At 40.5% G+C, this 24,376-nt stretch overlaps 1 protein-coding gene across 4 annotated transcripts in view; it reads left to right on the forward strand.

Annotated features, from left to right (window-relative positions):
• The first annotated feature begins 462 nt into the window (after positions 1-462).
• The window catches only part of ESP4 (HEAT repeat-containing protein), a 33,352-nt gene continuing 9,438 nt past the window's right edge, over positions 463-24,376 (forward strand). For 2 of the 4 annotated variants that reach the window (XM_017843402.5, XM_088702390.2), the window contains exons 1-14: positions 594-944; positions 4,190-4,349; positions 5,865-5,957; positions 6,074-6,185; positions 6,317-6,479; positions 15,085-15,259; positions 17,620-17,745; positions 17,828-18,400; positions 18,510-19,097; positions 20,431-20,499; positions 22,506-22,622; positions 22,702-22,944; positions 23,601-23,648; positions 23,742-23,882. In XM_017843402.5, coding sequence (XP_017698891.4) covers positions 730-944; positions 4,190-4,349; positions 5,865-5,957; positions 6,074-6,185; positions 6,317-6,479; positions 15,085-15,259; positions 17,620-17,745; positions 17,828-18,400; positions 18,510-19,097; positions 20,431-20,499; positions 22,506-22,622; positions 22,702-22,944; positions 23,601-23,648; positions 23,742-23,882 — 2,823 coding nt within the window. In that variant the 5' untranslated portion in view covers positions 594-729. Of the gene's footprint in view, positions 945-4,189; positions 4,350-5,864; positions 5,958-6,073; positions 6,186-6,316; positions 6,480-15,084; positions 15,260-17,619; positions 17,746-17,827; positions 18,401-18,509; positions 19,098-20,430; positions 20,500-22,505; positions 22,623-22,701; positions 22,945-23,600; positions 23,649-23,741; positions 23,883-24,376 lie in introns of all 4 variants that reach the window. The other 2 variants (XM_039124290.3, XM_026805198.4) reach the window with 2 other exon arrangements.

Genomic DNA, 24,376 nt, shown 5'->3' on the forward strand with positions numbered 1-24,376 from the left:
GGACACAACAATATGACACTTAAAATTTCAAAAATAAAGATTAATAAAAATATTCTCTGGAGGGCATTAATTAAAATGATTGTCTCTATTGTTTCTCAAAGATTATGAATTGGCCATGGCAACTAATCACTCAAATTAGTGAGTGACTCTGGAGGTGCCAATTAATGTATTTTAAATTTTGTAACTAGGAATGCTGGTCTTTTCTAGACAAGGATTTCCAGAATCTTTGCCCTCGGATCCTGGCAATTGGGGCTCGCCGTCTACGATTCACGACGGTCGCACAAAAAGACGCTCTCTCACCCAAACGGAACCTCCTGTAAAATAACCCTCAGCACCTCCCCTTAAACCAAGCCAACTAATTTCCATTGGTCGTTGTCTCCCTTGTGTACTTATAACCAATATAAGCACGCCACGTACAATAAACGTTTCAGTTTATCAAGAACCTGTGGAACACCGGAATACACCCCATTAAATCCTCAGCGGACCCTGAACGAATTTTCTCCAAGCCCTCCCTCCCCCGCTCTTTAAATCTCGTCTCCGGTTCCGATCGAGCTCCAGCGAACTCCTCTTGCGGTCACCGGCGGCGGACCATACCCCGCTCTCTCTCTCTCTCTCTCTCTCTCTCTATATATATATATATATATACACACACACATATATCTCTCCGTGAGTTATGTGGGATTTCTTTCGCCGGATCGGCCGGACCTAGGGTTTTTTTGGGGGGCGGCGATGGTGGGGATGATGGCGGCGGATTGGGCGGAGACCGCGGTGAGTCTTCTCAACTCGGCGAGGTCTTCCGGAGAGATTCCGGCGAAGCTGCGGTGGTTGCGGCAGTTGAAGGAGGTTCTCTTGCACCGGGACCCGTCTCTGCTGCCCGACTTCGCGCCCCGACTCGCGGAACTCCAGGCCGACCGCGCCAGCCCCGTGCGGAAGCTCCTTGCCGAGTAAGTCTGCTCCGTTCTGTCTCGTTTCACCTTTTCTTCCATCGTTTTGGCGATTTCTTGAACCCTCTTTCAATGTTATTAAGCCGGGATTTTTAGAAATAAAGAAGGGGGAGATTTTGACACCAGGAGAGCGAAAAGGATGATATAATGTGATCAAGAAAGTCCATTAAGGTTGCAAGTGCAAAGTACACTGTTTCTTGCATCGCAAAAATCCTTCCCTTTTCTTTGTTTCTTTTTGTTTCTGGTCGTGGTCATGCAATGCAGGTTTCAAGAATAAAGAAAAAGGAGGGGAATTCGATCTTTCAACATCCTGTCAGCCCACAATTATGGAATTGAGTAAAAAAGAAGAATTTTGTTGATAAAAAAAGGGCACTTTAAGAGGCTTTATCGATATATTGAACTTTCTTGGTATAAAAGTCTGTTCTTTTTCTCCTTTTTAGGTAGTAGTAGTTGAAGATAAAAAGTGGGGATTTAGCAAATCGTAGGGTCCTGTTCATTTGGTTTCATACCCGCTTGAGGGATCCTAAGTCGGGCAACTGTAATATGATGAAATATGATAAACTTGACAACAATGGTAATGGAAAAAAGTGATTGACCTGGAAACAATTCTCATGAGTATTTATGTTACTATGTTAGGATATCTGATAAAAATTGACTAGCATGGACCTCAAAGTTTGGGTGAGAGAACTTATGGCAGAGACACCAATGAGGAGTGGAAGATTGACATGCTTTCCTATTAGAAAAGTAAATGCCAGGATGAAATTGAAGAGGTTCTGCCCAACCAAGAGTTTGTGACCTTGATGAAAATATCTATAGAAGGGTTCGGCTCAAGGTAGGCAAATTACTTTGTTAGGATATCTGATAAAAAATGACTAGCATGGACCTCAAATTTTGGGTGAGAGAATTTATAGACAGAGTGGCCAATGAGGAGTGGAAGATCGACATGCTTTCCTATTAGAAAAGTAAATGCCAGGATGAAATTTAAGAGGTTCTGCCCAACCAAGAGTTTGTGACCGATGAAAATATCTACAGAAGGGTTTGGTTCAAGGTAGGCAACTTTACGCAAACTTAATCTGGACTCTTTCATTGATTGCCTTACATCCATGGAAGTAAATGGACCAAGAAGTGTTGATTTGCAAAAAAATCTCAAAAGCGAAACCAGAATTTGGTGGAAAACAGTCGAAGATCATGCTTGTGCTTATGCTGAACCCGTTAACACTTGGGAGGCGATTCATAGGAAAGTGTAAGAAAAGTACATTGCCCATAATTATCACAAGCAAATTTATGAAAGGCTTGTACACTGAAGTAAGGTATTATGATTGTCATCGAATACATCGAGCAGTTCAATGAATTGACTGCAAGGTCTGGAATTGCTGGCCATGACGAACATCGTATGACAGATACCAACATGGTCTACAGGTCGACATAAAAGCTAAGCTATCATTGTATTGACTAGAGGCCCTTAATGAGGCCTTCCATCAAGCTTTGCAATTAAAGAAGGTTACTGCCCTGTGGGCTAGATGTTGAGCTCTCAAAACCAGAGGGGGTCGACTAGTTGTTGAGCATCATTGCTCGAATGCATGTTCATCTTACTTCTATAACACTACCCCAAGCACTGGGCAAGGAGAAAGGGAGGCCCTGTGTATCACTATTCAAGAATTATATGGATCAAGTTTGATGTTCAGATGCCACAAGCAGGGCTACTTTACTCATAATATGAACTATTGGGGTATGGAGGAGCCTATCTATGGAGTAGCCGGTGACTTTCCCGAAGAGGAACCCATTGAATAGTTTGCTGAACCTACGGCTTCAATTGATCAATTAATCTCTGATGAGGAAGAAGAGGTGTCTGTTCTTGTCCTATTCACAGCCCAAAATAAAGAAGCCAAGAGACCTGCAGAGGCTTAGCCTAGACCTCTATGAAGAATATATGGCAAGGCATTTGTCAGGAGCCAAATTATCTGAGCTAGGGGGAGATGATGCAACATGGAAGAGGAAGGAAAAAGGAAATAAATTTGAATTTGAACAGAGAACCCTATAAATAAGCCTCTTTAAGGACTCTTTTTCTTTTTAGGATTGCTTTAGGATTTTTTAAATTAGAATTAGCATAAGGGTTGACCTATGCGCTAGAAATAGGTCCTAGATATAATTGTTTTAGGACTTCTCTTCTTTGATTAGAACTCGTATAAGGGCTAACCTATATCCTATAAATAGATCCTAATTGTACTTTTTTGACATCAAGAACTTAGTAATAAAGCTTCTAAAGTTCCTCAATTCCTTGCTTGCCATGGTGCAAGACTGTGATCTCGTGAAAGGTGACTGGTGCGAGGTCGGAAGCTTCGAATATTCTCCGGAGAGGTTGCAGGCGAGAGGCTGAAGACTCTCAAGGGGTTGACCTGAGGCCAATAGTTATTTCTGGCTTCCTCGAATTCCATATTTTCATGCAGGCTTGCTTGCATTAGGTCCTCATCCCGTCTTGATCCTATTCTGATACTCGAGATGATGCCCTGTCTTGACACTTGGGATGGTGGGATGCCTGACCATCCAGCTAGGACTTGAATGCTTTGGTTATCATTGACTGCAGGGGTGGATCACCGCAATTTTTCTTGTATGAAGACATCATGGCTTATGTTTTTTTCTGTAATAAACTAGGTCCATGAGAATGGTAGACTATATATGTGTAAATTTGTACTGCATATGCTTCTTACACATATCAGGTGTGGGAAAGATATTCTTTAATCATTAAATTATATTATTTTTCAGAAATCTGAAGCCTTCTGTTATCTATTTGGTTTAGGACCTTATATTACCTGCAATTCACCTGACTTCAACTTTGTTATAAGATTTTTGTTTCTTGTTTCCCATGTAAAATTGCAAGTGTTCTCTTAGTTACCTGAATTAGAAGCAGTTGCGAGAGTGGATTCTGGTTTTGGTATGGGGAAACGGATCTTTGAAAAAAATATAGAATAAGGAAATACTTTGGAAGAGGTCATGGGAACAAGTATCCAACATGATTCTGAAGTGGGCATGGAACCTTAATTTTAAGTGTCCTTCTAGTGTTAGCATATTTGCATGCTATTAAACCATGATCTATTGAAAAGATTCTTTTATCATTAACTTCTAGTTCTTGAAGATTCTAACCTTCTATTTTTTAATTTTATTTGTTTCCTCTTTTATCTCAGCATGCATCGATTTATTATTGTTTCAAAATTTGTAAATGGTCTTTGATGGTGCTTCTAATGTAGGATGATTGGTGATATTGGAATGAAGCATATGGAGCTTTTACCTGAAATGATTCCTAGTTTAATTTACTTTTTAAAGGATTCAACACCTGCAGTTGCTCGACAAGCTATTATTACAGGAACTTATTTGTTTCGAAATGTGTTAGAAAAGGTGGTAATTCAGGCAAGTCCCACATTTTTGATTTTTTACATCCATATTACTAAGAATTCTTCAAATTGTCAGGGTCATTTCTTCTTTTTCTACCTTATTCATATTTATTTGATTTCCATTTGCAATATTATTAATTTAACCTTATATGCTTCTGTATGGGAGATTTAGTCATTAATTATCATGTCATTGACTATTTGTCAGAATGACTGATAGTATTTTATAGGAAACCATAACAAAAAGTCACATTTTGTGAATATCAAGAAAGATCATAACAGCGTATCTGGTGAGCATCATGGTACAATTTTGTCTTAAGTTAACATACTATTCACACGAAGGACAGTAATTTGAACCAAGACTTGCAGGTTTCATCCCATCTACGTACCACAATAAATATATGGAGTTTACTGCTAAGAGATGGAATTTTTATGTTTAAGTGTGAAAACTCACTTTTAATATGCATACAGTGTGGGAATTGTATGGTTGGTGGGTGCCAAGATTGGGGAAAGGCATATCAGTAATAACAGACGATCAGCTTATTGTGCCAGAGAAAAAAAGGGGGGTCTTGAGGGACAACAGCTTGATAATTCAATGGAATAAAATAGGGTTTCAAACCATTACCGTTAATTCTAAAACTCAAATTTGTTCTTGTATAAGCAATATTTATGGAGATTGATTTGGTGTTCCAATTTGGTCTTGTAAAGGGTTTGATGATACTGTAGTGGAGCTAGAGTAATGAAGAAATTGGCTTTTGTAGGTATTGATGGATGTAAGGTTGCCATTTTTAATGGGAAATCAAAAATAATAGATAAGGGAAAGAATCTCTAATGCTGCAAGTGAAGGTAGAAGAGATGACACTAAAAGGAGGCTGCTGAGATGGAGAGAAAGTCTGCTTTATGGCTCAAGATGATGCTTATATAGCTTCTTCTTTAATCTAGCTCACAGTTGTTAGATGTACATATGCATTGTTCAAGAAGTGGATTAATTACTTCCCTTGCATATTGATGTAAAGGCTCTGTGGTAAGGATGATGGTATAATGGAAAGGAGAAACTTTAGTGCTGAAAGTGATGTTAGAAGAGATAAGCTATACAGGATATATGACTAAGAAAAACGACAAAAACAATAAACTGTATGGGCATTATGGAACTAATATTGATTTGATGGAATACTGGTTTTGGTAATACACAGTAGATATAGGAGAAGAAGGAAGCATTTGTAATCAGGTGCAGGAGAGGAAGTGAGAATTTGAATCAAGAGAGGGAGTGGGAGTGGCAGCCTATACAGAAATTTTCATTTCAGACAAAAAAAGGATTCAATAACCGGTAAATTTATCAATTGAATTGACTGGATGATAAATGCCTTTCGACTTCCACAAACAGAAATCGAGCTGAACACCATATAGTATACTATGATTGGAAACATATAGTAGTTAGTCATTCTATGGTTTTCTCAAAACAATCAGATGTGAAATTGCTCTTTATTGCATGGAGCAACTTTTCATTTATCATCTTCTGCTTCTTCCAATTCAGGGTTTATGCTCAAGTGATTTAGACGATTCATTAAAATCGTCATGGGCATGGATGCTAAAGTACAAAAATGCAGTATTGCCAATAGCAGTCCAGGTAACTTTTGTTTTTGATCATGATTGCCACATTGTGTTCTTTGATCTCTCTCTCTTCTCTGTCTCTCTTCCTTTGATTTGCTTGCTGCAACATGTAATATTAAACTTCTTTGCCAGCCTGGGAGTGATGGTGTTAGATTGCTTGCGGTAAAGTTTATTGAAGCAATAATTCTACTTTATACACCGGATCCTGATGTTTCCTCTGATCCACCCCATGAAGCTTGTGAAGGTAGAGACGAATTATTTGCTTTCAACTTGTAATGGAAGTTTTTCCAATCACTTTGAAGCTACCAGTGAGCCTATTTTGCTGTGTACACAATTGATGCTTAACATTATATTGATGTGCTGATCTTATGATAGGGATGGGATTCAATATATCATGGTTAAGAGGAGGCCATCCTTTGCTTAATGTTGGAGATCTAGCTATGGAAGCCAGTCAGAGCTTGCGATTGTTGCTCGACCAACTTAGGTTCCCGCAAGTGAAATCACTTAGTAACTCCATAGTTATTGTGCTCATAAATAGGTAGGTTTTTTTTCTTAATCCTACCTTGCTTTTTTCTGTTTCTTGTTTATTTTTTCAATTTTAGCAAGCATACCACAACCCTTAATTCCTTAGTCTATGTAATGATAGACAAATACTTATCAGTAAACATTTATAGCTCACAGAGTACAAAGACCGCAGAACTAAGAAAAACAAATGAAAACAATTAATGGCTACCCCAGTAGCAAATGCATCAGTTCACCTTGGTGGGGACACAAACCACCGTTTCCAGCATGTATACAGGCGTCGCCGGCGTGCATAGCACTTTGGCCACCCTAGTTTTATTTTCTTGCGTATTTTCATTTATTTCTTATGTATTTTCGTATTTTATTAGTTGTTTGCTTGTTTGATTGTATTTAGCTAGTGTAGTGACCCATGATGTTGTTGGGTCATGGGTAGTTACATGATCTCATTTGTGGGGATCATGGGTAGTTGTATTGGGGCTATATATGGCACCCCCTTATCTATTGTTCAGCAGAATATTTTGGGGATTAAAAACGAGACTTCGCTTTAGTATCTGGTGGACTCCAGACTCCTCCCTCCTCCTTCCCCTACTTAATTTCTTCTCTAAATCAACTGTCCCGCATCAGTTTGGTATCAGAGCACTGTTGGGCTTTGCCTCTGTGCCAACGCCCCGATCCGTGATCCTTTCCCTTCCTTTTCTTCACTGCCATTTTCTGGGCCGCAGTGGGACAGTCTGCAAAAAAAAAAAAAAAAAAAAAAAACTTTTGTTGTCTCCTCTGTCCCGAAAATCCCACAGAAATCTACCAAGTGTATGGCAGAGCATCGCCGGATCCCAGGATTCCGGTGGGCACACGAAATCTACGCGGTAACCCGACCCCGGACGCCGGAGCGAGCTGACGGACCACGGGTGACTCCTTCTGTCAAAAAGAAGAGGAGCATCGCTGCCCTTCTTTCAGACCTGTCCCTCGGACCCGCCGAAGCGTCTGCTGGCCACCGCGCACACGAAGAGAGACAGGAGACATTCCTGCGAGGGAACCCAGTGCCGGAGCAGGTGACCGGTCGCCGGCCACCACCACAGACCACTGAGATCTCCCTCCTCTGCACTGCTAGCGTGGACTTCGCCACGATCGACCGCCGGGAACTGCCAGCAACTGTAGCCGCAGAGCCCGGTACCACCTCCCGAAACCGTCGGGAGGTTGCAGAAACACCAGTTAACGGGTAAGTCCCTCACCCGTTACCAGTTCATTAGCCGGATCCGCCCCAAAAAAAAAAAAAAAAAAAAAAAAAAAGAGGTCACATGACCCTCACGTGAGCCTCGCACGTGACTTCACACGTGACCACCCCAGACGCAGCACGTGACTTGCACGTGCTGTTCAAAAAAAAAAAAAAAAAAAAAAAAAAGGAAGACCGTACCTGTCGTTCGACGGAGAAGAACCCAGATCTAGGGTTCCGCCACCACCGCCGCCGTCGACGCCTCACTGTCACGCCTCCACCGCCACTGTCGCCGCTCTTTGCTGCCACCGAGCCGTCTCTCCTCCTTGTTGTCGGACCATCGCTCGCCGCCGCAGCTCACCTCAGCGACCGCACGCACCGCTGATTCAATCACACCGCCACCCTCCCCTTTCCCCCTCTTTCATCTTTTCCGTTTCCTCCACCCTCCACCGACCTTGAGTCTTCCCATTTTCTTCTTCCCTCAGTCGACTCTTCCTCTCCCTCTCGGCTCACTAAACCCTAAACCCCTTTCTTTTTCTCCCTTTCATCTCACCAAGACCCCTTCTTCTTCTGTGCCGCCACCTCCGACTTCCGCTGCCGACTCCATCCTCCGCCTTCGCCGACCCCCTCGCTCCCCAGAACGAGGGATCCACCTCCGATATCGCTCCTTCCCCTTCTTCTTCTATTCTTTCCCACTCTTTCTCCAACCCTCGAGTTCTCCCATCCCTTCTCCCTCCCATCTCACCGAAACCTCCATCCCATCTCTTTCCCCGCGCCACCACCTCCACCTCCGTTGCCGACTCCATCGTCCGCCCTCGTCGCTTCCTTCGCTCCCCAAAACGGAGATCTCCCCTCTCTTCTTCCACCGGTGTCACCCTCAGCTCCTTGGTATCAGAAGCTCCTCACCCAACGACGCACAGCGGGATCCGAAGCCATCCAGAAGCTTCGGGTCCCCTCTAGTCTTTGCTTTTCGGACGAGTGGGCCGGCCTGTGTTCGGCCTGTTGTCACGCGGGCCGAGCTGATCTTCTGGCCCAGTGTTTTGCGGGCTTCGCTTTCAGGCCCTGCATCTGGATCCAGACCCAGCCGTGAGTTGGACTTTTACAACGACGCTGCAGTCAGCCATCTTCCAGCAGCATTTTCTACAAATCGTCGGGTTCCGGTTCTGCATCCTACACTTTGCCATCCAAACTCATCCACTGATTCAGATCTGCAAGAAGAGGTCGTATCTTTTCTTTAAATAATTATTTTTCAGCCTTTCCCTATAAACTAGCTTATCTTTAGATTATTATTGTTTCACTTCATGTTGTTGGTTTGAGATAGGACCTTACTTTTATAAAAGCCTATGCCCCTTGAAAACACATATTGAGCCTTACAAATTATTTTCAAATCCTCGAAAGGCAACTAGGAAATTTTACTTGAATCTGGTGAAACCCAAATCAATTTGAAGGACCCCACTTTCATTAGATTAACCTGCAAAGATTTTGCATGATCCAAACCAAGGTTAGCAGTACCTAAGGTCCTGATATTTTGTTATCACCTGTGCTAATTCGAAGGTAACCGAGACTACGTCAAAAGTCGTCTTTTATTCAACATCGTTGATTTTATTCTGAATGTTAATTATATATCTAGGAATTTTGAATTCTAGAGTATGACAACTCGCAGCGGTACATCTTACTCACATGAGATGTCGACCAACCCAAACCAACAGGTATTAGATGCCATAGCAGCATTAGAAACCAGATTAGGAGCAAGAATCACTGACCTTGAAACTAGGCTGAATACTCGCTTGACTATAGCTGAAAATTCAATCACCAACCTCCAAGTTACTCACAACGATGGAGAATCTGAACTTGGTGAGATTGAACCGTCCCGCCCCAGAGGCTTTGGGCCACAACACCAAAGGGACTATCTAAGAGCACGTGAGACACCAGATGAGCATGTAATGCGCAGTATTAAGATCGATGCACCAAGTTATGATGGTCGTCTTGACCCAAAAGTCTTCATCGATTGGCTCGCTGATATGGACCATTACTTTGAATGGTATAGCTTGTCTGACGATCGCAGAGTTCGTTTTGCAAAAATGAAGCTCATTGGTCCTGCAAAATTACATTGGAACACAATAGAAAATATGCTTGCTAGAGCTAGACAACCCCCTGTGGTACATTGGGATGAAATGAAGGAGAAGTTAAAAGAAAAATATCTCCCAACATCCTATAAGAGTCGCCTGTTAGATCAGTGGCAACGCTTGATTCAAGGAAACAAACCTGTGTCTGAGTACATCGCTCGCTTTGATGAGTTCTTCATGCGATGTGATGCACGCGAGAGTGTGGAATTGACCCTTTCTAGGTTTAGGTCCGGATTACGAGATGATCTACAAAAAGAGCTTATTTTACGCGAGGTCAATTCATTAGAACATGCCTATCAACTCGTCCAAGACATTGAGCGTTATACTAATAAGACAACCTTTAGGCGATTCGATCTTAAGGAGACCAATTATAAGAACACCCACGGTAGTCAGATTAATACTTGGAGTAAGCCCAATGTCAGAAATCAAGCGACCGAGTCCCCAAAAATTAATGATCAAAAGAGTAAGGGAATTTTAAGTGAACCACCCAAAATTTCTCGAGATCAGTGTTACAGATGTTTTGGTTTTGGGCATAGAGCTAGTCAATGTCCCACTAAGAAAACATTGGTCATCGAAGAAGATAGAAATGATGAAGAGAATGAGTTGGTCCATGAACCAGAGATAGACCCTGAAGAGTCAGATGAAGGTGAGGAACCGGACTCACTTGAGGGTTCCACTCCTTTAGGTGTAGTCAGGTGTGTCCTTACACAACCAAAGCGAGAAGATGATGACTGGAGGCGTCGATCCATATTTCACACCTATATCAAATGTGGCGAACATAGCTGTAAGGTTATCATCGACAGTGGGAGTTGTGTCAATGTTGTATCCACAAGAACTGTCAAGAAGCTACAGTTAAAGACAGTGCCTCACCCTAACCCCTATAATGTGTCTTGGGTGGATAAAACCGCTATACCAGTCACTGAGCGTTGCCTCGTCCAAATCAACTTTTCTGAATATAATGATAAGGTCTGGTGTGATGTTATTCCCATGGACGTCGGACACATCATCCTTGGTAGACCGTGGCTTTATGATTTGGATGTGACTATTTATGGCAAATCCAATTCCTGTTCTTTTGTTCACCAAGGAAAGAAAATTCGACTAAACCCTCTACCGCCTAGACCTTCTATTGCTGGAAAGAAGGATGTGAAGGTTGAAAAGCGCCTTCAAATCATTAGTCCTAAGGAATTCGAGAAAGCAGCAACCCAAGGATCCATAGTCATTGTGTTAGTGTCCAAAGAAGTTGTTCCTGATGTTCACATAGATTTTCCGAAGGAAGTTCATCATGTTCTGGAAGAATTTAAGGATCTCTTTCCTGAGGACCTTCCTGATGAGCTTCCCCCTATGCGTGACATTCAGCACGCCATAGACTTGGTTCCAGGGGCGACTCTCCCGAACTTGCCTCATTATAGACTAAATCCGATTGAACACGCTGAATTGAAACGGCAAGTTGATGAACTACTCCAAAAAGGGTTCATCCGAGAAAGTCTTAGTCCGTGTGCGGTGCCGGCGCTTCTAACGCCCAAAAAAGACGGCACTTGGAGAATGTGTGTGGATAGCAGGGCAATTAATAAGATAACGGTTAAATATCGGTTTCCAATACTACGATTGGATGACATGCTTGATATGATGGCAGGTGCCACTATCTTTTCCAAAATTGACCTTAAGAGTGGTTACCACCAAATCCGTATCCGCCCAGGTGATGAATGGAAAACAGCTTTCAAAACCAAGGATGGGTTATATGAGTGGCTAGTCATGCCCTTTGGATTAACAAATGCACCTAGTACATTTATGCGAATTATGACACAAGTACTAAGACCTTTCATGGGTAAATTCCTTGTAGTCTACTTTGACGATATCTTAATTTACAGCAAAAACAAGGAACAACACCTTGAGCACCTACGTTTGGTTTGCGATTCACTGAGAAAAGAAAGCCTATATGCGAATCTTAAGAAGTGTTCATTTATGACTGATCGTGTAATCTTCTTAGGATTCGTTGTTTCTTCTGAGGGTGTTTCAGCAGACCCACAGAAGGTCCAAGCTATTCTTGAATGGCCCGAACCCACTACATTATTTGAGGTGCGAAGCTTCCACGGCCTAGCCACCTTTTATAGAAGGTTCATCAAGAATTTTAGTACGATCACTGCACCGATTACGGATTGTATCCGGAAAGGTGAATTTCATTGGACCATTGCGGCCTCAAGGGCATTCCAAGAGATCAAGACTAGAATGACTGAAGCCCCGGTGATGCGCCTCCCAGATTTTACTAAAGTTTTCGAAGTTTCTTGTGATGCATCTGGTATAGGTATAGGTGGTGTCTTAAGCCAAGAAAAGCATCCTGTCGCATACTTCAGTGAAAAGCTGAATGATGCCAAACGAAAATATTCCACCTATGACAAAGAATTTTATGCAGTTGTACAAGCGCTGCGTCACTGGCGTCACTATTTGCTACCTCAGGAATTCGTATTATATTCCGACCATGAAGCTTTGAGGTACTTAAATTCCCAAAAGCGATTGAATTCACGACACGGAAAGTGGGCTGAATTTCTTCAAGAATATACCTTCGTGTTGTGTCACAAAGCAGGTATTGACAACAAAGCAGCTGATGCCTTAAGCCGTCGTGTAGCATTACTTTTGTCGGTAAGCATAAATGTTACTGGATTTGAACGAATAATTGACGATTATGCAACTTGTCCAGACTTCGCTGAGATCTATGCAAGCGTCTTAGATGGTCGCACCAGGGACTATAGTGATTACCTTGTGGTTGATTCCTTTCTGTTCCGAGGAAACAAGCTATGTATCCCTCAAACATCCCTTAGAGATTTTCTTGTTTGGGAACTTCATGCGGGAGGAATAGCTGGCCATTTTGGTAGAAATAAGACCATTGATATGGTCGAACAAAGATTTTATTGGCCTAGTTTAAAACGGAATGTTGCAAAAATTGTTAGTCAGTGTCGTACTTGTCAACTATCCAAACAGCGCAAACAAAACACTGGTTTATATACGCCCCTTCCTGTCCCAGATCGTCCTTGGCAGGACATTAGTATGGATTTCGTGCTAGGATTGCCAAAGACTAGAAGTAAGCATGATTCCATTCTCGTGGTAGTGGATCGGTTCTCTAAGATGGCACATTTTCTACCCACTTCCAAGACTTCTGATGCCTCCAAAGTTGCGAGGATTATCTTTGATGAGGTCGTTAGGCTCCACGGGCTTCCAACCTCGATAGTGACTGATAGAGATGTCAAATTTGTTAGTTATTTTTGGAAGACCCTCTGGAACTTTATGGGTACTAAGCTTAAATATTCCACAGCCTATCACCCTCAGACAGACGGGCAAACTGAGGTGGTCAACCGCAGTCTAGGAAACCTTCTACGATGTTTGGTAAGTGACCACCCAGGTAATTGGGATCTTCTTTTATCCATAGCTGAATTCGCCTACAATAGCTCTGTAAACAGGACCACTGGCTTGAGCCCTTTTGAAATTGTCTTAGGCTATGTACCGCGAAAACCTGTTGATCTTATCCCAGTAGCCCCTAACAATAGAATCTCTGAGACCGCTGAATCCTTTGCGCAACACATGCAAAATTTACATAAAGAGATTAAGAAAAAAATTGAAATCAACAATGTGAGATATAAAACGGCCGTTGACTTACGTCGACGTTATCAAGAATTTCGAGCGGGTGATGATGTAATGATCAGAATCAGACCTGAACGGTTTCCACCAGGAGCCGTTAGGAAATTGCACGCCCGAAGTATGGGTCCATACAAAATTCTGAAACGGGTTGGATCTAATGCATATGTGGTGGATATTCCAAGTGATTTTGGGATTAATCCAGTTTTTAACGTAGAAGACTTAGTTGCCTACCGAGGTCCGACAACTATTCCTACAGACCCGCTCAATGAGCCTGACACTGACTGCACATCCAATTTTGAGAACATATCTCCTGCTCCTGCCTTGCCTCCTGTACCTTTTTCTCCGCAGATCACAGACACAGTGGAACAGATTTTGGATGATCAGATTGTTAGTACGCAGAACGGTGGTTATCAGCGATACCTGGTCAGATGGCATGGTCGACCTCCGTCAGATGATACTTGGATTAGCAGAGATGAGCTCCAGCGACTTGCTTCAGACCTGTTGGAGCATTACCAGACATCCGTTTCGCCAGAGGCGAACTCTTCTCCGCTGAGGGGAGTTGGTGGGGACACAAACCACCGTTTCCAGCATGTATACAGGCGTCGCCGGCGTGCATAGCACTTTGGCCACCCTAGTTTTATTTTCTTGCGTATTTTCATTTATTTCTTATGTATTTTCGTATTTTATTAGTTGTTTGCTTGTTTGATTGTATTTAGCTAGTGTAGTGACCCATGATGTTGTTGGGTCATGGGTAGTTACATGATCTCATTTGTGGGGATCATGGGTAGTTGTATTGGGGCTATATATGGCACCCCCTTATCTATTGTTCAGCAGAATATTTTGGGGATTAAAAACGAGACTTCGCTTTAGTATCTGGTGGACTCCAGACTCCTCCCTCCTCCTTCCCCTACTTAATTTCTTCTCTAAATCAACTGTCCCGCATCACACCTATTATTTATTTTATAATGTATCAGCTTACTTCTTATTTATTTCCTATTACATTTATGTATTGTATCTACTGCTATGAACTGGAACAGCATATAGAAGGTTTTAAGGCATCAAAGAACATTAACGTTGTCATGAGGAACGTTCTTGTCCAACTTTCTAGTTTTACCTTGAAGTGTCTCTGAAAATCAAGTCATTGGCAAACACCCTTACTAAAAGCTGGATGACATTAGGATTGACAACAACGAGTTTTGACTCGATCTTCATTAGCAAAGTCAAATATTCCACAAGCAGTTGATCTGTGGAGTGTAGATCACCATTTTGCTGATATCTTTTATTAATTTTTAGCTAGTGTAAGTTGTCCCACTTTTTTATTTGACTACCTAAATTGACTACCTAAATTGCTGACAATAGCACCAGTGAATTGCACAAAATTTCCATTCAGTTGTTTGGTTTAGTTTCTGTAATGACATAATTCGAACTAATCTTTGATAGTACGAATATGTTTCATCTTACTGAAATTCTATCTCAATGTTCTTTGCATTTAAGGGGTGCAAGGATCCCTCATTTTATATTTGTATGGAAATGAATGTGCAAATTTTATTTCAGTCATTGCTTATTCCATTTTGTGTCATTTTGTATTTGTATTAGTTTCTGTGTAGTATTCTTTATTCTGCCATTTTTTGGGTTGGTTTAATGTTCTGTACCAGTCTCTCAGCTATCGCGGAGAAAAGGCCTTCCTTTTATGGACGCATATTACCAGTTTTACTTGGTTTGGATCCAGCAAGTTCTGTGATCAAAGGAGTGCAAGTCCCAAATGCACACCATGCATTGAAGAATGCCTTTATGGCATGTTTGAAATGTACACATTCAAGTGCTGAACCGGTATTTCTTTTATCTTAAGTAGGCATTAATGCTATCTGTATAGACTTATTTGTTTGTTCTATTAAATTTTTTTTTATTTTGTCTTTGAATGTCACGGCTCAACCACCTTTGCCTTGTTTTCAATGTTATTTGTATATTTTTTCTGTGGACATCTTTCAATAAAGAACATTTTAGCTGCGCAAGATACAAATATATAAAGAGTAGCTCAAGTTTGATAGCCTGGGATATGTGGTGTCACCAATCTGCTATTTCATTTATTTGGACTACAGATATTACAGCATTCTGTGATATAGGAAGCCTTTTCTTGTGTGGCCTCTACCTTCCTTTTATCTGAAACTTGTATTATTACTTTGATTCTTTTAAGTTAGACATGCAGTGTTGTTCTAATTATGCTAACTATAGTTGACAATTCCTTTTTAATGTTATTTCCTTATGTTCCCAAACGACCTACAGCTTCTTTATTTGATTCTTGGGCCCTCATGTTTAGTTTTTTATTCTTCTCTTCTTTTCAGATGTGTAATTGCGTGCTGCCGGCACATGTGAGTGCTTAGCAAGATCTCACTGTTTGTTAATTCTATTTAGAACTCGAACTACGTTTCTCATAGAAACAGGATGACACATATAGAGGCTATTTCTGAACCAAAAAGGAAAAAAAAATAAAGAACCTGATTGAAAAGTTACAACTCAACAGGCTGAAATTATACTGTCTCTCTCCAGAAATTGTGAAAGATTGGTGGCAAATACCAAAGATGCTAAGTGATGTGCTATCTTGACTTTTGTTGAGCATTGCTGATGATGCCGAATGCATGAGTTTCTGCTCTAAATATGTTCCTTCTTTGAGAAACAATAGGTGATAAGAGTGCAGCTGAAGATTGATGGTCGGTTCTAACGTCCTAAAGTAGGGTATTTGTTCTTTGGGGACAGCAAGAGGTATCTTGACTAATGTGGCAAATGGCAACTATTGTTCTGTGCTTCATTAAGTGGTTATCAACTTGCATCCATCCTTAGAAAGTGCTTCTTTTGTGTGACTCATACATTTCTTTCTTTACTATTCAATAGACTCCAAGATCAGTTCAACTTCTACTATGATGATGGTAGCTTCAACTAATTATTTTATTCTGCATGAAATTTTGGAACTTAGATATGGGCAAACAAGTATAGTCATAAATTAAATAGTTCTACCACCCTTTCCTTGCAATATGGACTTTTTACCTGAAACAATGTTTAGATGAAAAATTGAGCAATGCTATGGTACTTTTGTTTCAAAGTGGTGCTTCAGTTTTCTTAACTTAAAAAGATATGGGAATGTAATCTAATTTTAGTTCTCCTTTTGACTATGAATTTTATTTTGTTATTGTGAATAATTAAAATTTTTATTAAAAAAATTGAAGTCTATTTTTCTATTGCACCTGAGCATTTGTTGGGGTGGCTAAGCTACGTTCATGTGGGGCCTATGTTCTATGATGGCACACAAGTAGCTAGTCCAATCCGAGCTCGGCCTGATCCCATCCAACAAATTGGTGCCCAAGCCCAACCAAGTTGGAACGTGCTTGGGTTTGACCCAATTGGCCCGGGCTAATTCGGCTAATCGGGTTTAGCACAACCTGGGTCAGGTTGTGCTCGACCAGCAAGCTTCAAGGTCTAGATCGAGGGGCAAGAGAGAGGGAGGGGGAAGGATCAAAAGGATGGGGGATGTGGGGATAGAGGAGAAAGGGGATGGTTTGGCCATCCAAGTTGAGCCATCGGTCAAAAGGCTTTGGTGGCTATAGGGGGTGCATGAGAGAGAGGGATCAAAGGGATGGGGGAGGGAGAGAGAGAGAGGTCTGGGTACTTATGCGGCTTCGACAACCAGGTGGGAGCGCAAAAGTGAGAGGAGAGGGAAGACTGGAACAAGGAGGTTGGACTGTGGCTTGCGGGGTAAGGGTGGTTGCTAGAAGAGGAAACAAAGAGGGGGCAAGGGGGTTTAAGTTAGGGTTTGGGTTTTATATTCTTTATTTTTGTAATTTTAGTCTTTTGATTATATATAATTTATATAAAGTTTTTAAATACTAGAATTTGGGGTTAAAATTTGGAAGCCTGAGCTTGGCCCAATTTTTTGTTTGGGCTTAAAAAAATGGGGGTTGGCTTGGCCCATTGGGCTGGAAACCCCAGACCAAGCTTGCTAAAAGTCGGGTTGGGTCAGCGTGTCCTACTTTGCTCAGGTCTAGCTTCTACCAGGTTTATTTAAACTTTGTTCATATCATGAATATAGTTTAAGCTGCTGCTCACAATGTAAGTCCTTTTCTTTTTAAAGTAAATTCAGCTCAGAAAGGATTTTCATGATTTGAGAAATGGGCCTATGTTGCTTCTTATCTCTGCAGTGGCGTGCTCGTTTGGTTGAAGCTCTAAAAGCCATTAATGCTGGTGAGTTGGCAGAACCAGCAGTCAAGCTTAAGGAGAATTCTGGAGGTATAGTAGTCCGTAGAGAAGAGTTGTCACCTCCTAAGGTATATTCCCTTCTCCGTTTTGGTAACTTAGACCCTTCCCCTTCCCCCTCCTCATCTAAATATGGATTGGAAATTGTTGTAGGATGATAAGGTAACATTGCAAGAGTGTGATGAGCGAAACAATGATCTTGGGTGTAAAAGAAATATGGATGAAGAGTGCAGTGATTTGTCACAAGATGATGTTGTTTCTAGTAAAAGAGCTAGACAAACATCTGTTGCGGCTAAAGAGGTTACCAATGAATCGCTTCAGAAAAGTCCTGATTCAGTCCAGATTAATCTGCCTTTGATTAGCTCTACAACTTCGAGGGATGGAAGTTCTGGACCTGTACAGCAACTTGTTAGCATGTTTGGTGCATTAGTTGCCCAAGGTGATAAAGCTGCTGGGTCACTAGAGATTCTTGTTTCAAGTATCACTTGTGACTTGCTAGCGGAAGTAGTTATTGCTAATATGCAGCATCTTCCACCAACTTGTCCTGAAGCAGATGGGAAGGAAGAATTAATTTCTGGTTTGGGTTATGCCTCTGGCTTTGTTAGTAATAGCCTGCCTGCTCTGCGGCCATCAGTGCTTGCTTCAGATATTCTTTCACTGTCAAGTTCTCTACCAATGCTAGCGTCACTGTTGAATATTCAACCTTCAGCATCATATGATATTTCTGTAAGCTCTCTGTTCTCTAAATATCTAGTGCATCTGTTCTAATATCTTTTGGATTTTGGAACTGTCAGATTGTGTTTTAAGGTGCTCCAAACTTCCCTTGCAATTGCAGAAAATCCAGCAGGGAGATGAAGAGAAAATGACAGCCACAACAGATGCAACTTTCTCACCCTCTAGTGTTGGTGATGTCATTGCAACTACATCTGCCAGTTTGCCTGCTTCTGTGGAGCCAAGTGAACTTGTAACAGAAAAAGACGGTACAGCTGTTCCATTATATGCAAACATGGAAACAACAGAGAGTAAAATACCTGGTTTGGATTCCACCAGTTCTTTTGATGAGATTCAAGAGTCCCAGGATGCTTCTCATACTTCTACTGCCGAGCTGCAAGAAACAAATCTAGGACATGCTGTTAATTTGGTCAGCACAATGCGGCTTGATGCTTCTACAACTGATTGTGAAGCCCAGAGTCCACAACCAGCCATAACAGATGCAAGCCAGCTGCCTTGTATAGCATCTGTTACTACTGCTCCTCAATATATTCTACCAAAGATGACAGTGACTAATGTCGACCTTACTGATGAAGACAAAGATCATCTGCAAAAAGTGGCATTCATGCGCATCCTTGAAGCTTACAAGCAAATAGCAATATCTGGTGGATCACAAATCCACTTTCCCCTGCTTTCTCACTTGGGAGTTGAGGTAATAATCCTTTTGTTCTTCGCAAGCTTCCATCACTATTTCCAATTTTGATTCGTGGAAACTTAGCTGATATGTTTTTTGGCTAACTGAAATTTTGGTAAATTGCTTGTTCTTTTTCTGTTTTTGATGTTTATATTAAGAATGCTCAATTCAACTCCTTTGTAACCAGGGAATATGGAGAAAAGAGAGATTAACTGTGACCTTATCTTTAGTGAATTAATCTTTTGTTTTCCATATCTACTGGGATTGGTAAAGTTGAGGTGAGCTGATGCTTAGACTAATTTCATGTCGTATATTGACATTGATCAATGAAGTTGGCTTAGTATAGCTGTTGAGTTTTGGATCTGGTATGGTTGTCTTTGAAGGCTCTGCTGGGTCATAAATTTTGTTTCTATGTGGTTTATATTTAAGGTTTGTCGTACCGGTGCTTGCCACCCATACCGGGTATATCATACCGTACTAGTACTGAACTGAAACTTGGTATGGGAGGTGTACTAAGACGCCGAGGTTAGGTACGCCAAGCCGACCCTTGTACCGGGCATATTGACACTATATGGACATGGTATGCAAGGTCTTGACCGAGATGGCAAATCTTGGTTCAGATATTAAAAATGTTCATTGTTTCTAAAAGGTGGTAATTTCATATCTTAGCATCTTTCTCCATTCACTAAGCTATTTATGTGTAAAGTCTTCAAAGTTTTTTTTCGGTGGTTCATTTTAATGGTTACACGATGAGCTTGTTCTTGCATATGTAGCCTGATCAATATACCATGCTCAGGCCATACGAGGATCTTTTTCTAGAGTGGTGTGGGACCAGGCTTGAGCTAGGTCCATCTAATTTGATTTCAAATGACAAGCTAACCCTGGCCCAGCTTATTGGGGGACATGGACAAGCAATGTTTAGGCTAACCTGAATCTGCCTTGGGTCTGCATGAGACTTAGCTAGTTACAAGTGACCTAATAACAACAGTTTGTTATTTTGATCAATTTGTATGGATATTATCTTCCACTATTTAAATACTTTGATACAAATGATCAATCTGGCTGCTGCTGATGTTTGAGTATCAACCATTTTTTATGATTGTGCATAGAGCATCCAGTGCTAAATCCTCAATGCACAGAGGCTGCTGTATTGAAACCTCCAGTTTCATTGATAAATACATGTATCTCAATTTATTTCAAATCAGCTTGCACATTGTTCGGCTTCCTTTATCTTGTATTGGTGGAGTTTCTCAATTTTATTTGTTTTCTTCCCTTTCACATAGTTGGTGTTATTTTTTTCGGCCATTGCTTTGTTATTTACATTTCTTCATGAGTTTTTGTTTTGCTGCAGTACCCTTTAGAATTAGATACATGGGGGCTTCTACAAAAGCATGTGCTGTCTGACTATATGAATCATGAGGTAATGTATAACTTGGCGGTTCATTTTTACTGTTATATTTAGTTTTCTTGTATGTATTTACAAATCAATCTATTGCTCTTGGGTATTTGGAAACAGTAACAAAATCATCTACTGGTTATTTAATTTTCAAGTATGACAGAACTCCAGCCTGCTGCATTGCCTTCTAATGTTGAGTTTGCATTCAATTGCAGCTGAAAATTCAAAATATAGTATATGTGATGTATAGGGACATCTTTCTTGAGATTGTTTCCTATTTGGGTAAGTTAATGGAGGGCCAAATTATCTGGCTAGTGCACTTGATATTATATCTTGTTAGGTGCAGACCAGAGAGCTGATGTGTGTCGAGTGAGAAACATTATTTAGGGTAGGTAATTATAAGAAATGCAGCATTTAGATTATTCAACATGGAGGGTAAGGGCTAGTAAAAGTGTGATACAGTAGACTTGTGATCTGTTTGACAATTATAGTGTTGTAACAAGACATTAACGAACAGATATATTATTTTTTCAATCTTATTTAGCTGCATTGTGTAGGTTGTTCCATAAACTAAAATGACATATTGAACTGCATATGGACAAGTTCTAAAAAAGGTGCTTTATGAATATACAAGTTATCCATTTCCTTTTTACACTCATACTGTCAAGATGGCACTGGTCAAATTCGTTAACTCCAGACATTTTTTGGATTAATGGCTGGATATCAGGAAGTGCCTTTTACAGACACTAGTTTACAGGACATGCTATACACATCCACCTTTTAAAGGGAGCATGGCGTGGGAAGAAGAGGGAGAGAAAATGAGCCATATCAGGTTATCCATTTCCTTTTTACACTCATACTGTAAAGATGGCACTGGTCAAATTCGTTAACTCCAGACATTTTTTGGATTAATGGCTGGATATCAGGAAGTGCCTTTTACAGATACTAGTTTACAGAACATGCTATGCACATCCACCTTTCAAAGGGAGCATGGCGTGGGAAGAAGAGGGAGAGAAAAGAGAGCCATATCAGGTTAAAAGGAATGGGCCCCTCTTTTTTGGATGGCGCGAGTGGTTTCCTCTGCAGAAATAGCTGGGCCCATCCTGTGATTTTTAATTACTAACCTTGTGAGGCTTCATCTAGGAGTCCGGCTTTACATCAAGTCAAGAGTTTTGATTTTAAGCCTTTTTCTCTATGCTCACTCTCAGAGGGAGTCCCAAATGCAGAGCCCCCTAGATTAATAAAAATTACAGCCCTAATCATAAAGGAGGCTTCACTCCCTGCGACTCTGGCTTTATCTTTAGCTCAGGAGTTCTCATTATATATAGTAGATTACAATATTAGATAAAAAGAGGCTTCACTCCCTGGGAGCCTGGTTTCATCTTTAGCTTGGGAGTTCTTATTGTATATAGTAGATATTGAGAATTGAACTTGTCGGGAAGCAGGGAGGTAATGAATAAGGGCCTTGAAATGACCATGATGCATATTGAAATGACCATGATGCATATTGCAAAGCAATTAGAGAAGTTTTAAGGCTTTTGCACCCGCAAATAAGCAGAATTTTTGGATGCTGATTAGGTAATTTCTCCAAGTAATTTTATGTGCACTTACATGTTTTTGCTTGAATGTAGTGTCTATCTTTTGATAGTTTCAGCACTTGGAACCTTTTATAAATGTTCCATTAGAATTGATTTTTGAGTTAGGAATGTATAAGAATAGAGTGTTAGATTGGACCTGGTATGAAATTGCATATTTTAAAACTAATTTTTTTAATCTAAACTTCCTCTTACAGTTGGCAACTTGGCATGCAGAGTTACTTTTGTTATTAGTTCCTGATATGTTCGCTATATTTTATATGGGTATTTTGATCATTTAAAGTCTAGACACTTGCAAAATGTGGTTTCTTTTTTTACCCTACATGCTGTTGATCAGATGCATGTATGTAGTTGCAGTGTTAGGTGATTATTAGTCTGCTAATCAATATTTTTGGTTTATGAGATGCATTTTCCTGACTTTATTTATGTCTTCAGGGGCACGAGTTGACATTACGTGTCCTATACAGGTTGTATCGGGAGGCAGAGCAGGATCAGGACTTTTTTTCATCTAGAACGGCCACATCAGTTTATGAAACATTTCTTCTTGCTGTGGTGTGTATAAATCCTTCTTGTCTCATATAGTCATATGTAAATTATCTGATCCTTTTCTTAATTTAAAATTTATGTATAGGCAGAAACACTTCACGATACTTTCCCAGCCTTGGATAAATCCTTGAGCAGATTGCTTGGTGAAGTGCCTTACCTACCGGAGGGTGTATTGAAGCTGTTAGAGCGCTTATGCTCTCCTGAAAATGAGAGACATGAAAAGGACTTTCAAAGTGGTGACCGAGTTACGCAAGGCCTCAGTGCTGTTTGGAATCTGATTTTGCTTAGGCCTTCTAATAGAGACAGATGCCTCCAGATTGCATTACAGGTTTTTTATTCTTAAATTTAGATTATCCAATATTTTGTATTTATCTACATTTTTTTTCAAGCATTCTATACACTGTATCCTTATTATCTTGCATTTTTGGTCATGCTGAATGGAAATTCATATGTTGGATGGCCTTCCTTTTCTTGTTGATGGTTGGAAATTCATAATTCTTTTAGCTGTAACTTTGGAGGAATCCCTTGGGAAGTAGTGTAGCTTGTCGGCTATGTAAGGAAAATAACTTTATCCAAATGAGCTTCTAAGGCACCTCCTCATCCTATGCTGTCTTTTTTCCCCACCTTGCTAATGTTTTGAGTTTTGACTGTTTTCCTCCAGCCTTCACTCATTTTAGATTAGCTTTGCTCGATAAGATATCATATTCCCACTGGCATGCTTTGTAAAAGAGTATTGATGGTTTGCTCTCTTGACTAATTTATAAAATAGTCCTGCCCCACCAAAAAAAAATAGAAAATAAAAGAAAAGGATTCTTTGGGCCTTACAAAAAACAGTCTCAAACCTAGCTGGGCAATTGACTGAATCATAAATTTTGAAAGATATAAAGGTGCTCCTTTTGTTTGCTATGAACTTGTATCTCTGATAAAGCTGATTAGTTCTATTTTCATTTCTTGTCTTTTTGTTTCTTTTTTCTCTCCTAATAGAGTGCAGTACATCCTGTGGAAGAAGTGCGAATGAAAGCAATACGCCTGGTAGTTCTACACGCCTTGCTATTGCAGCTGAACATCAGCTTGATCAACATCCTTCATCCATTATATTTCTGTTTGGATTCTGTTTATTTGCAGGTAGCAAATAAGCTATTTCCTATGCCAAGCATTTCTCAAAAAATTGAAGTATTTGCTAGTGAGAAGCTCCAGTCAGTAGCAGATGATATTCCTGCCACGGAGGACATCGATGCCGATGGTTCAGCTCTTGGATTGCAAAAGGTTTGCTTTGTATGCTGTTAAGTAGCATTTGACATATTATAGTTTTACGTTTGTCGTATTGATAAAAGAAATTCATTACATCAAGTAGGACACTTTCCTACCTTTCAGTGGAGTTAGTGCCTGAAATCAGAATAAATAAAATACTGTTTATAGTAGGCTGGTTAATTGTCGGCTGGACCACTTTGTTAAAGTTCACCCTCAAAAAACATCTTTTGCTTTTGAGGTGTAAAATACAGTTGGAGTGAAACATTAAGTGGGTTTTTGTGAAGTGTTTGTTCTCTGAAGCATCATTCAAACTTTGTGTGCATCTTCATTGGAGCATTGCTGATTCTAAACTTCAACATATAACCATTTTAAGTCATGAAGATGCATGTAATTTGATGATAATTCCATCTTAATAAGATGCTTGATAGTATACAATTCATCACTTCCTATTGTACATGTTAGGCGAACTACATCCAGCTGGCATCTTGAATTTTAAGTCTTTCTTGGAT

The sequence above is a fragment of the Phoenix dactylifera genome, chromosome 8 (assembly GCF_051530095.1).
Source record: "Phoenix dactylifera cultivar Ajwa chromosome 8, Ajwa_hap1_PhDact_Kaust_v1.1, whole genome shotgun sequence".
NCBI lineage: Eukaryota > Viridiplantae > Streptophyta > Magnoliopsida > Arecales > Arecaceae > Phoenix > Phoenix dactylifera.